Source organism: Haliotis rufescens, unplaced genomic scaffold (assembly GCF_023055435.1).
Source record: "Haliotis rufescens isolate VD_foot unplaced genomic scaffold, xgHalRufe1.0.p SCAF_1, whole genome shotgun sequence".
Classification (NCBI taxonomy): domain Eukaryota; kingdom Metazoa; phylum Mollusca; class Gastropoda; order Lepetellida; family Haliotidae; genus Haliotis; species Haliotis rufescens.
Genome location: NW_025963779.1, coordinates 9,612,779 through 9,625,528, shown reverse-complemented (window position 1 = coordinate 9,625,528; position 12,750 = coordinate 9,612,779). Strand labels below are relative to the sequence as shown.

The 12,750-nt window shown below is 41.5% G+C and overlaps 1 protein-coding gene across 2 annotated transcripts in view; it reads left to right on the top strand.

Annotated features, from left to right (window-relative positions):
- Positions 1–12,750, top strand: part of LOC124136666 (coiled-coil domain-containing protein 87-like) — a 31,594-nt gene that overhangs the window by 16,968 nt on the left and 1,876 nt on the right. For both annotated transcript variants that reach the window (XM_048402530.1, XM_046502638.2), the window contains exons 20-30: positions 185–345; positions 1,007–1,058; positions 1,543–1,731; positions 5,717–5,901; positions 6,526–6,641; positions 8,470–8,590; positions 9,920–9,986; positions 10,354–10,488; positions 10,721–10,835; positions 11,393–11,454; positions 12,326–12,406. In XM_048402530.1, the coding sequence (XP_048258487.1) occupies positions 185–345; positions 1,007–1,058; positions 1,543–1,731; positions 5,717–5,901; positions 6,526–6,641; positions 8,470–8,590; positions 9,920–9,986; positions 10,354–10,488; positions 10,721–10,835; positions 11,393–11,454; positions 12,326–12,406 (1,284 nt within the window). The remainder of the gene's footprint in view (positions 1–184; positions 346–1,006; positions 1,059–1,542; positions 1,732–5,716; positions 5,902–6,525; positions 6,642–8,469; positions 8,591–9,919; positions 9,987–10,353; positions 10,489–10,720; positions 10,836–11,392; positions 11,455–12,325; positions 12,407–12,750) is intronic.

Genomic DNA, 12,750 nt, shown 5'->3' with positions numbered 1-12,750 from the left:
TCATTGGTCAGATGAAAGGTCATTCTGACATGACCCGTAATGGGATGTCCTCAGATCTTTGTTTAGTGATAGCGAGAACTAAGATCTGATTTTAATGAGATTGTTATTGACAGAGAAAAGTTTTTTAATACATATTACCTGTTGTGCTGGAAGATTGCATGTTTTGACTTTCTCATGTTTACAGGACCCGATGATAATATCAGCAGCGGAGAACATCTCCCTGGCCGGTGCCATGGCGTCAACAACGCTAGCCAAGAAGCCTAATGAGCGGGTCATAAACCCACAACTCCGGAAAGGTCATGACCCTCCCTGGGGAGAAATGGATGCCAGCAACTGGGCAAGGACGTGAGTAGAACATGACTACTACCCTTACATTGTGGAAACTTTCAGTGTGATGCTTATGTGAGGGGTGAGTTCTGAGTTGATCAAGACAGTCCATCTTCCCGAGGCAAGAGCGTCCACTATCCTTATTATCAAAGTCTTGTTTCCACCCTAGCCACATCAAACCCACTTTCCTGTGCTAAGTACGATTGGACTATCCCACATACCGATAGTCGGATCAGAGATTGTTTCACAAAGTCAACATCCACGACTGGTACATGTTCGTGTGAAAGTGATCAACTGCTGCCAGTCTTTGTTGACACGAATATGTCTTTTTCATCTTTTAAACCCGTCAACGATTGCCTATGTTTTTGTGTCAGGGATGAAATTGTAAATGTTTTTGTTATCTGATCGACTAGGTAGTTGCCTACGGTAGTTGCCTACGGTAGTTGCCATCTTTGTGAAGCTTTGTGAGATAAGAACAGCAATTTGATTGGATATCGCGTTTTCATTACAAGGGACACAACTTGTGATCTACACTAGGTGGTGCCACGATAGAGCCAAGAAAAGTTGCCTTGATGTGGCAAAGGTAGAAACTAGGGTTTGATAGAGGCCAGTGGACACGCTTGGAAGATGAAGACAGTCAGGAGTACCTCTCTTTGTCATGTCGGTTCACTTGTTTCAGACCTTCAAGCCCACCAAAGAATTTGCAAGGAGACAACACATTTACACCTTTAGTAAGTGTTTTAATACGAGAATGTCTGACTGCATTGTGCACATCTTCTCAAATAATGTACAAATATTACCAGTAATTGTCACAACATGATTGTTTATTTTTCTGTCTACATTGTTAATGAGAGGCTATTTTAGCCATGGTTTGTTTGTTGTTTAACGCCGCACTCAGCAATATTCCAGCTATATGACAGCAGTCTGTAAATAATCAAGTCTCGTCCAGACAATCCAGTGATTGAAATCATGAGCATCGATCCACGCAATTGGGACCGATGACATGCATCAACCAAGTCAGCGAGTCTGACCACCCGATCCCGGTAGTTGCCTCTTACATATAAGCCATGGTAACCATAACTATATATTCTGACATAAAAATCAAATTATTCACGATTTGTATCTACTTTGCATTATCAACATTGTATGTGAGTACTTTTACAAATGATGTAATCATGTCATTATAAAGACTGGTAATCATCTGCTATATATCAGACTCCGAACCCAGAGAAGATCCATGCTGCCTTCAGCAACCACCCGTCCAAGTCATCGCAGCCGCTGACATCGTCCGAGAACATGCCCAGTGTGGTGGCAGACAAGATGGCCAGGACATACGCATCGTGGCTTCAGTGGTGGAAGAGTACAGTGACCAGCGACGACTACATGAAGTTCCTCTCCACACAGGTTAGACATTATACCTGTCTATTGGTTTCAAGAAACAGCTGCATGACTGTCCACTTCATGTAGTTTCAGTAGCATTTACTAGAACAGTGTTCCCGTCACCGCTATGCCAGGTTTTGAAATGTGCTGCTTTTTTCATCATAACTATCGACCAGATTGGGAGATTATGTACTTGTACTTTAAGTCAGGAGTTGATATTAAAGATGTCATAACTGTTTCACTAAGTTAATTCTGTAATAGTTTGGCACAGCTGTTGATCATGTCTGCATTAGAAGAGTCACTGTGTTGTCCTGAAGATATTGTTTTGTCTACTTACATAATTATATAATAATAATTAATAACACAATTATATAACAATAATTAATAACACAATTATATGATAATAATTAATAACACATTCATATAATTAGGAGATAAACATACTGTGTTTTCAATGTAGAGCTAGGTTACCTGTAGATTTAACCCCGCTAAATTGAATTTGGAACCGAACGCGCAGCGTGAGGTTTCAAATGTTAAATTTAGCGCGGTTAAATCTACAGGTAACCTAGCTCTACATTGAAAACACAGTATGTTTATCTCCATTCTACCATTACTAAATAAAACGCGAACTCTTTGGTGTTAGCAAATATACTGAGTGAAGCGGCATGGGTTGAGTTCAGTGTTTTTAGTGGGTTATCGATCTGAATTACGGAATCACCGAACAAAATATGGTGCTGTATATACTCAAGCAGTTTGTTTACACCGTTATACTTCACTCGAACATATGACAGGCATTGAAGGCATGCAAGCACGGCAACTTGGTAAGCTAACATGAGGTGGGCATCCCTAAAGAAAACAAAGCAAGCTTTGCAAGGCTATACATCGCGCGTCACCATTATGACGTCATATCGCTCATTGTGACACAAAAAATATGACGTCATAGTCGTATATAGAAAAGCGCCAAAATTCCAAGCCTACCGACAATGACTGAAAATAGTACTATTCTATGAATATAAGCTTCCGCGGTGATGCGGCCGTCAAACCAGCTGTTTCAATCAGAGGGGGTTTATTGTGATTTAATAGCCTCTGATTGACCAATCAGAATCGAGTAAATTCCATATTCATGGTAGAATAATGATTAATAGGGATAGTTTAGTTCTTATCCTGACACGATTTGCAATTTCCTTTATATCCTTTAACATCAGCCTTATTATGTGTTTTAGGAAAACAAAATTTCTAAATTATCCTCTGTTCTGATTTTCTAATTTGCCTGACACATGTTAGGGATGATTGTGTTTCTATGCTGCTATATGCTTCACTTGTCATCTGGGTAAGTTGACTACACTGACTACACTTGATTCCCGGTATGTCGAGTGTAGTACTCCACTCCTTTGATGAGTGCGCTGGTGCTCCTGATTTCATCATCACCAGAATTCTCCTTCACCAGCACTTCATCTCGCCCTGGATCACCAACTGATAGTCCTCCTGGCTGGTGCACAAGTGCTGATGTATGCCTTGGATCCAGTGTCTTGCCTGGAATCGACCCTCTATGTGGGATCCACAGTTCACTTGTCTGATGTTCTACTTAGGACTCGCGCTCAACTTGGGACTGGCATTCCTCCTGGAATGGGCAGTTATCCTGGGATCGGCCCCTACCCTTGTTTACTATACAGTCCTAAGGGGGTGGAACCATTGGATCATGATAATAGCTGAATGTGTGGCAGATGTTCTGGGTTGGATCCCCCTAATCTCAAGACGCTCATGGCTCTATTTCCAGATAGAGGGAGTCTGTTCCTAGTCTTACTCAACCACCAGTTCAGAGGATGTTCAAGTTCCTGAATCTGTGATGATGCCTTTGCTGCTTTGGCCTGGATGTGTTATTTAGCTGATTCGGGAATTTCGCAGTCTGAATTTAAAGTGCACTCTGAAGTAGGTAGACTTGTAAGAATACTCCTCCTGGGACACTTCTCATATCCCTCCTACAACATTAAAGAATTGGGCAGACCTCTACAGAAGATTAGGGTAGCATCAAATTGTTCACAACGGTCCTATGGTCAGTATCAGCCCAAGAACCAGGATCTTCAATGTGTTTGTGCCCAAAGTCGAGGAGCAGGGCTTAGTGGGAAGGATCAAGGGACAAACTTTTTCAATTTTCCATGTCCATGTCCTCCAGCAATTGGCAAAGGTGACTCGCACTTTACCCTGGACAACTAACTGATTTCTGCCACCACCAGTTGAGCCAACCACAGACTACCCAGTATTTGGCAGACTAATAACATTTTGGTAAATCTTGCAACAATTAATAAAAAATATATGGGTCATCACTACTCTAATAATGTAGGAGACAAGGGAGATCCAATTGTTTCTGGAAGCACCTTACTGACCAGAAGACTTTTCCAGAACTAAAAGGATTCCATGAAACATAGTCATGGAACTTTGACCTAGGGAAATGCTACACATTAATCCACTCAAGAAAGAGCACATCCAGCCCCAAGATCATTGGCTCTTCTCTGACAGATCAGCACAGGCCATTGTGAGGGCACGCAGAAATTCCTCTAGAATTTTCATGGCTTTTAAGACAGAATGGATCTCCAGAAGGGGACACCTCAATAGGTAGTGGACTACTTGTTCTCCCCTCAAACAGCCAAGAAGCTCTTGATGGTACCATAGGGACACTGCAGCCATCAACTCAGCCCTAGCAGACTTTAGGTCCAGGAAGATCATCAGTCATGCCAAGGAATTTTAGAAGATCAGAAAAACCACTTCAGACCTGCGGCCTGGGACCTAGGGGTTGTGCATTTGGTATCACAGTATGAACCTGCAGAGCAAAGTAATTCACAGAAGAGCCTTGACTACAGCAGTTCATATTTGGAAAATCAAATCTTTGGATGTAACCCCGATGATGTTTCACAGGGGACCAGATGCCAAAGTTGACATGAACCCCATGTGGGGTTTGGTATTGCCAGTCACCAACATCTGGAGGAAGAAGAATTTTCACAAGATGACCATTGTCTTCTGTATTTGGTTGGGCATGATGACACTGCTGATCTCCAGTCTAGGTCCAGCACTAAGACGTTACATGGAAGTAACGGGGTCCGTCAGGAAGCAGAGCAAGAGCATGTTCTTTCCCTGCTGTATAAGAGTAAATGGTCACAAAGAACATCGTGACTTTCTGTCTTAGGGCGACAATTCTAAGAAGTATATCAACATGCAGGATTTGATCATCCTCAGGCACATAATCCACATGAAATCAGGGCCCTTGCTCAGTGGCGGGTGTCATCAAAGGATGTTCTTGATGAACGAACACCACCTTTGCCAGCTACTCTGAGGGATCTCTCTGTGGAGGATGTATAGGGAATTGGCTGTTCCACATACAATCATCTCGTATTATCATGAATATCCAGATTCATGTTGTATTCCATTATTCTGTGATGTAAATGGTAACAAAGTATACACGATGTAAGAGCCTCCTTATAACTATTGACAAATGATCAGGGAGGCCCCTTTGATACTGCGGCACTGCATAGTGGAGGCATGTGGTCCTGTGCACAGCACAAAGCGCACGTTGGTCGCGGAGAGTCCTTGGATGGGTGACTGCGTCTTGGCAGCTTGGCTCCTGAAAGTTTCTAGGGCTTTGGTCCTGCCCCTCACTGAAGCACATGCAACGTGTGTGACGTCTCCTTCTGCAAGTGACTTTTTTCAAATGTTCCTCTGTTCACCCAGCAGTGAATAGGTACCCGGTAGGATGAGATGGCAGTGTGGTTGTTAACATTGTAGCGCCTAACAGGCTTTGGTTGTATACTCCCCAGGGAGCTGAGAATGATTCTTGAGTGCACACTGATCCAGTGACCGGGGTAATAATAGGGCTTTGAGCATTCCCCTGAGTGGTGTGTTGTGCAATATAAATAGCCTATTATTATTATTATTATTGATCATCAAGATGTCAATTACAGTTTGCGGTTCCTCCTGTAAGCTTTGGAACTGTGATGACAGTTGTATTCTGTTACAGGAGACAGATTTCATGGGAGTGCTGTTCCATTTCTACGACTCTGAGGATGATGATGAGGACGATGATGAGAGTGAGTCTGGAGGAGGGACAGGACGAGGGCCATCCATTGGGATCGGAAACAGAGGACGTCTTCCAAAGCGGAACAACACTCGGTCCTCTCACTCCAGCAAAGCCTTAGAGCAGAGGTGAGATAGAAACAGTTCCCTGAAAATGTTACAGTGTACTCTGTAGTTGCATTAGATCTTCTTTGTAGTGTTGACATCAAAGAAAAAAAATGTAATGCTTATGTTATTGGTAATCTGGGAGCCATGTTAGTAATTAAAATTCTATAAATCCGTATACATTTTGGCAACCAAATTCCGTAATGGAGAAATCATGAGCATCTGTTGAATCCGGGAGTAGAACCAACGAGCACTAAAGCGTCCAGTTGATACGACTTCAAGAATCAAACGAATCGAGTGATTTCTCTGACTCAAACCGTGTTTATTAAATCATCCCAAAAAATCTATAATTTTGCGTAATGACTTGTAGTTGTATCTGTTATATTTGTTTATAAACCATGTTCGGAATGGCCAGTGAATTCCTGGCTCAGAATCAACTGCAAGAACTAACAACAGGGTGATATCATCTGAAATAAAGGTTTAATCTACAATTCTTAATTCACTTGTTTTATGGTGAGGGTTATGATACATTTTAGGTTTTCGGTTACTTGTAATTTAAAATTGTGCCTCTAGTCTCTTCTGAATCAGCGAGTGCTGCATGATGTATGTGATGTGTTCATACATGGTATGATGATGTTCCGCCGCCAGAGAGCGAGACAGGAAGGTGGAGGAGTTGAAGGCCCTGAAGACGGAGTACAAGGAGGGCTTCTGGAATGTTAACTCTGTCCTCTTGGGAGGCCTTGGCAAAGACCCGGGTTTAGAAGGTAAGAGTGAGTGAGTTGGGTTTAACGCCGCTTTTAACAGTATTCCAGTTATATCACGGCGTGTCAGCTTAATGTGGGAGGAAAGGCCGAAGTGATGCAGGTCTCAGACGTTTACCACTTTGGTGAAACCCAGGAGCACGGGTATGGTGATGACAAACCTAGAAACATAATCGTGGGGAACCGGGATTCGAACCCACAATCATAGGTTTCAGGCATGCCTAAGGGACGCGACTCTGCACAGTGAATCGTGGCGCCATAGACGACTGGGCCACCCGTGCCCCCTTAGAAGGTAAGACATGGATGTTTACCACTGTATGGTGACAGGGTGTAGACTGTGGTTGTCTGGTGTTCTCACATTCAGGAACAGGGAATGAGGTAATGGTGTTCAGTGAGCCCAAGTCATTCCTGCTATATCATGGTTGTCTGTCAATAATACAATCTGGGCCAGGAAAACCAGTGGCTGACTGCATGAGAGACAATCATGCATGTATGATGGCACTGTTAGTCAGCCAGGAGAGGCCAGACATTTTTGTGTGTATGTTCATTGATTTTTGGCCTCCAAATTTAGGTCAGTAGGCCGAACTAATAGAAATATAAAACTTCCAATTTCAAATATGTTTTGTTATTTTCTTCAATTGTTTAGGGGGCACGGGTTATCTAAGGTGCCACATTTCACTGTGCAGACTTACGTCCCTTAGCCACACCAGAAACCTATGATCACGAGTTCGAATCCCGGTTTGCCTAGGTGATGTTTCTAGGTTTGTCAGCACCATAACCGTGCTAGTGGGTTTCACCAAAGTGGTAAATGTCAGAGACCTGCTTCACTTCAGGCTTTCCTCCCACATTAAGCTGACATGATGTGATATAAGTGGAATACTGTTTGAAGGCAGCATTAAACCCAACTCACCCACTCACTCAAAATGTTTAGAAGGTCGGAAGAAAAAAGGTGGGTGTAGGAGGAATAGGGAAGAAAAATGATTAGAGTTATGTCCCTTCCGTTATAGACACATCTTTCACAATTTATCATTATTCATTTTGTTTTAGGGTTTTAAGCTACATTTTCAATAGGTTATAATTATGGTATTTTAAACAATTTATTGATATTGATAGTGACAGTAAAATGAGTTGTTTTGTTTTTAACATTTACTTATTTCTGGAAAGTGGAATAAAAAACACTACTGTTTATTAGGCTTAAAAAAAGAAAAAAGAATTGCTGCTCAGGCAATGACTTTTGAAAATATAATGCGGGCGGGCAGTGGCTTGGTTTTTTTTGCTTGTTCAAACAAGTATGTAACCAAATAAACAGTTGTGTAACATCAACCTGGGAAAGGGCTTCCCTACATAAACAAGCATACAAACTCCTATCGCTGCCATGACCATAACACGAGATGTGCAGTAAAGCAGTGAGCATGTAAAGGGAAGTAACTGAGTGCTATATTGGATGGCATTGTTTTTAAGTATAAGGATTGTTTTGTTGTTGTTTTTTTTAAAATGGAAATAAAAACGAAACATGCGGCAGACTTTATGATCATGTGGGCAGTGCCTGAGAACCAAGACTATTATTTTTTTTAGCCTTATGTTAGTTTTTTACACAGTTGAATTTTTGGAAGTCGGCGTATTCTTAAACCAAGCTGTAAATAAGTCTGGCCTAACACGTTGTGACTGCCATATCCTCATTGATGTATGACAAGCATAGATGCTGGGGATCTATTCTGTCCCCCACTCAGGGGTATTCTCTCTTACTGTCTGACAGGTTCGTTAAGAACAATCTCTGACTAAATGTGCAATGTGTAGACTTGCTGCCACAGTGTATTGGATCATGTTGTAGTTGATGAGGAAGAAGCCAGCAAGAAGACACAGCAGCCTGTGGAAGCAGAAAAATCGGCCAAGACACTGAAAGAGAGGGTTGCACAGGCCAGACAGGCTCGCTTGATGCTGGAGAAGTCACGGTGAGCCAGCCTCTCATGCTTCTCCTCATGAATAGACCCTGTACTCTGTATTCAACTTCTGATAGTTGATCCGAAGTTATTTCTGTCAACTACTTTCTCCCTTCATCTTAGCTAGCAGTGTTAATCATAGCTCCAGTGGAATATTGGTGTAAAATATTGTTTTGTTTGTAATTTAAAGCTGCACTCAGCAATATTCAAGCTATATGATGGCAGTCTGTAAAAAATCGAGTCTGGACCAGACAATCCAGTTATTGATATCATGAGCATCGATCCACACAATTGCGCTACGATGACATGCATCAACCAAGTCGGCGAGTCTGACCACCCGATCCCGTTAGTCGCCTCTTATGACAAGCATGGGTTGCTGAAGACCTATTCTCACACAGATCATCACGGGTTTGTATAAAATATGCAACATCAATCACCACCACCGAATTAATTTTAAGTTGTTTGCATACAAATATGCGGGGGAAAAAATAAAAAATCCAACATTATAACAACATTGCGTATTACCCAGTGTATCCTGTTCAACCTGAGTATCTCTTTACTGAGAGAATGCAGGCATCACACATACATGAACTCTAGTCATCTGCTGTGAATAATGCATAAACAGGGCACTACATCTCTGTTATCATTATTAGACATGTATATCTTTGTTGTGAGTTTAGCAACATGTTACTCACTTGGGGCTGCACATTCAAATTAGAAGTCACCTCAAACAGGATTTAGCAGAATTAGTAAAAAAATAAATGTCTTCTCATTGATGTAAAAATATCCAACAGCCTGGACCCAAAGGAATAAAAATATACTAAAAAATCAAAGTGGCTGAAAACATTATCTGGATCCCTGGTTAAATACACCCCAAATAGACCATCCAAATAATCTTCCTGCCATATTTGACAGGTATGAGTCAAATGGGACTGGTGTCTTTATGTTGATTGAAGCATGAAACTACATGCACCCCAAGTGATACTGCTACAACAAATCTATCTTACCAACATGGTTTAATCTGCCATTGAAAAGAATTAAAACAAATTCAAAATTGATAGAAAACAGCTGTTCGATAGAGATAAGGTTAACTTGTGCTATGTCACCTAACTTTCCTTGACTTGGAAAAAGCGTGCAACTTTTTGCTTTGAAGTGGGATATAAGGGATTTATTCTCCTGCTGAGAAATCCACGTGCAGCCTGTTTTCTTCTTGGTGGGGTATAAATATTTTATTCTCCCGCTGAGAAATTTATTTCCCTCCAAGGCAGGATAGATCATGTGAACCAATCAGATCTCATCATTCTGACCTGGAGTATGATAACTCAGCTTATTTGTATCCAGAGCCAAATCTCAAGCATCGGGGAGACAAACAAGCACCACCCACTCCGCAGCATCCAAGTCATCTGAGGTAGGACAACCATCAATTAAACATACAAATAAACCATCAGCATTAGTTTCATGTATATATATCAACATTATGTGAGGCTTGTCAATTTGTTGATAGATGCAGTACATGATTTTGTTACTCTTCTCTATATGTTTATTTGCACTTGTTGAAAGAGTCAGAGTCAAGAGACTGTTGAGGGGAAAGCCTGTCTAACAAGGAATGTGTTTAACTGATGATAAGTTTGGGGATTGTTTTATTTGCAGTGGTAGATCATTCCACATTGAGGCTGCTGTATATTTGAAGGATCTTTTTCCATAAGTCGTTACAGCTTGTGTTGTTGGGTTATAACATCCTGACAAGTAAATTTTCTGGGTTCTTGCATATGCAGGCAGAGTTCAAGAAACCAGCAACACCACAGGAGCGCCTGGAGCGTGTGTGGGCGTGTCTCAAGATGACCGACAGCATGAAACTGGACATGGCCATCAAGTACAGCTGTAATGAGTTCTTTGCCAGACTTGATGAGGTAGGATCCTGTTTTCTTGAAGTGGCATTTTAGTATCTATTTATCAAATTTTCTGTAACTAATCGTGCTAACAGCAATTGTCCTCAAATAAAATCTTTCAAGTAATAAGGAAGAATTATGATTGTTTTGAAGAGGATGCCGTTAACCACTTTTGATGCTTTTTCAATAAGGTCCAATATTCCAAATCAAGGAAAACAAATCATGATTGTTGCTTTTAATTTTCGGTTACCAGGTCATGGAGAAGTGGGAGAGTGCAGCGGATCTGATTCTCAAACGAGAAGCTCTCATGGAGAAATTGGAAAACTTTGAAAGAAGGGCCTCTGACCCCAACAGATTCTTTGAGAAAGGTTTGTACATTGAAGATGCATGCATGTCAGCGGGGATTCTGCTGTGAATGTTTCACTTTGTCATGTGACCTACTGAGGTAGTATGCAGGAAAGCTTGTCATCAGTTAGGCAGGAATGATTATGTGTCATCCACCTTTTCGTGTAATTTATCCCTAACCTAGACAACCCCTTCTAAGGACTACTTGTAGAATTTCTATGATGTCCTCTTTGTATAAGCTGTGTAACACATAGTGAAAACTATACCAAACCATCTTAACACCACTGCGAACCTCAGATCCTTATCAAGTTACTCACAGATCTCCCTTCATGCAACCGTCTCAGAAGTCTGTCCACACATGGCAGAGGCAAGGAGGGAGATTTTATGATGCATCATATGGTTTAGTTGAAGAATGTGAAAAATAGTATTTGTCTAACAGACTTGGCCAAGCCTTAAATTAATATCTCTCATGGTCTTAGAAGTAGAAAGCTTACAAACTGTTTTAAAGAAGTACAGACTACTCTCAACATGAGCACTTGTCCTGTACCAGGCATGACGTGGTTAATGTGGGATGTTGCAGGACACAAGGGCAGCTCGGTGCTGAGGCTGGAGGAGGCGAGGCAGAGGAGCTTCTACTACAAGGTAACACCTGTGTGGGTTACAACACTGGGGGATGTCACAAGCCTTATTGATAGCAGTGTTCCTCTATTAGCTAGTCACAAGCCTTATTGATAGCAGTGTTCCTCTATTAGCTAGTCACAAGCCTTGTTGATAGCAGTGTTCCCCTATTAGCTAGTCACAAGCCTTGTTGAAAGCAGTGTTCCTCTATTAGCTAGTCATAAGCCTTGTTGAAAGCAGTGTTCCTCTATTAGCTACATGTAGTCACAAGCCTTGATGAAAGCAGTGTTCCTCTATTAGCTAGTCACAAGCCTTGTTGAAAGCAGTGTTCCTCTATTAGCTAGTCACAAGCCTTGTTGAAAGCAGTGTTCCTCTATTAGCTAGCCACATGCCTTGTTGAAAGCAGTGTTCCTCTATTAGCTAGTCATAAGCCTTGTTGAAAGCAGTGTTCCTCTATTAGCTAGTCACAAGCCTTGATGAAAGCAGCGTTCCTCTATTAGCTAGTCACAAGCCTTGTTGAAAGCAGTGTTCCTCTATTAGCTAGTCACAAGCCTTGTTGAAAGCAGTATTCCTCTATTAGCTAGTCACAAGCCTTGTTGAAAGCACTGTTCCTCTATTAGCCACATCAGGATCAGGGGGATGTGAAGAGAGAGAGAGAGATAGCACTGGGGGGTGTCACAAGCCTTGTTGATAGCAGTGTTCCCCTATTAGCTAGTCACAAGCCTTGTTGAAAGCAGTGTTCCTCTATTCATAGCATCATACACATGCTTGTGGATTCTGGCAATGAATATTGCAGTGCTGTTTTAGTTTAATCAATTGTTACACCCTTCCATGCCATGACAGGCTGTACTCACTGTGCTTCAGGCAATCCAGAATCTGTCATTATGTCTTTCAGAGTATTGATGCCCTGGATTTGGAAATTAAAGCTGAACTTGACTATGTGAAGGAAAAGTTCCAGGACAGCATATCGTTTAAGGTAGGTCAATGGATGTGGTAACAAATCACAACTACTGATAATAGTTGTGATTTCTTAACATGCATTACAACTGACCACGCAATCCGTACTCTTAGTGTTTTAATTGGATTTCTGTTCCAGACTTGATTATTTGCAGGCTGCGGCATTAAATGACAGACAAAAGAAACCAGATACACACACCCTAAGTAAAGGAATTTGAGGGGGGATATGAAAAGGACTAATTTATATTTGTTCTGCAGAATGTCAGTTAGTTTGTTCACCACAAAACAAATGTGCACAGAACACTTTAGAATACAAGACCTTGAGGAACATTTCACATCCAGCAACATATTTAGAAAACGTTA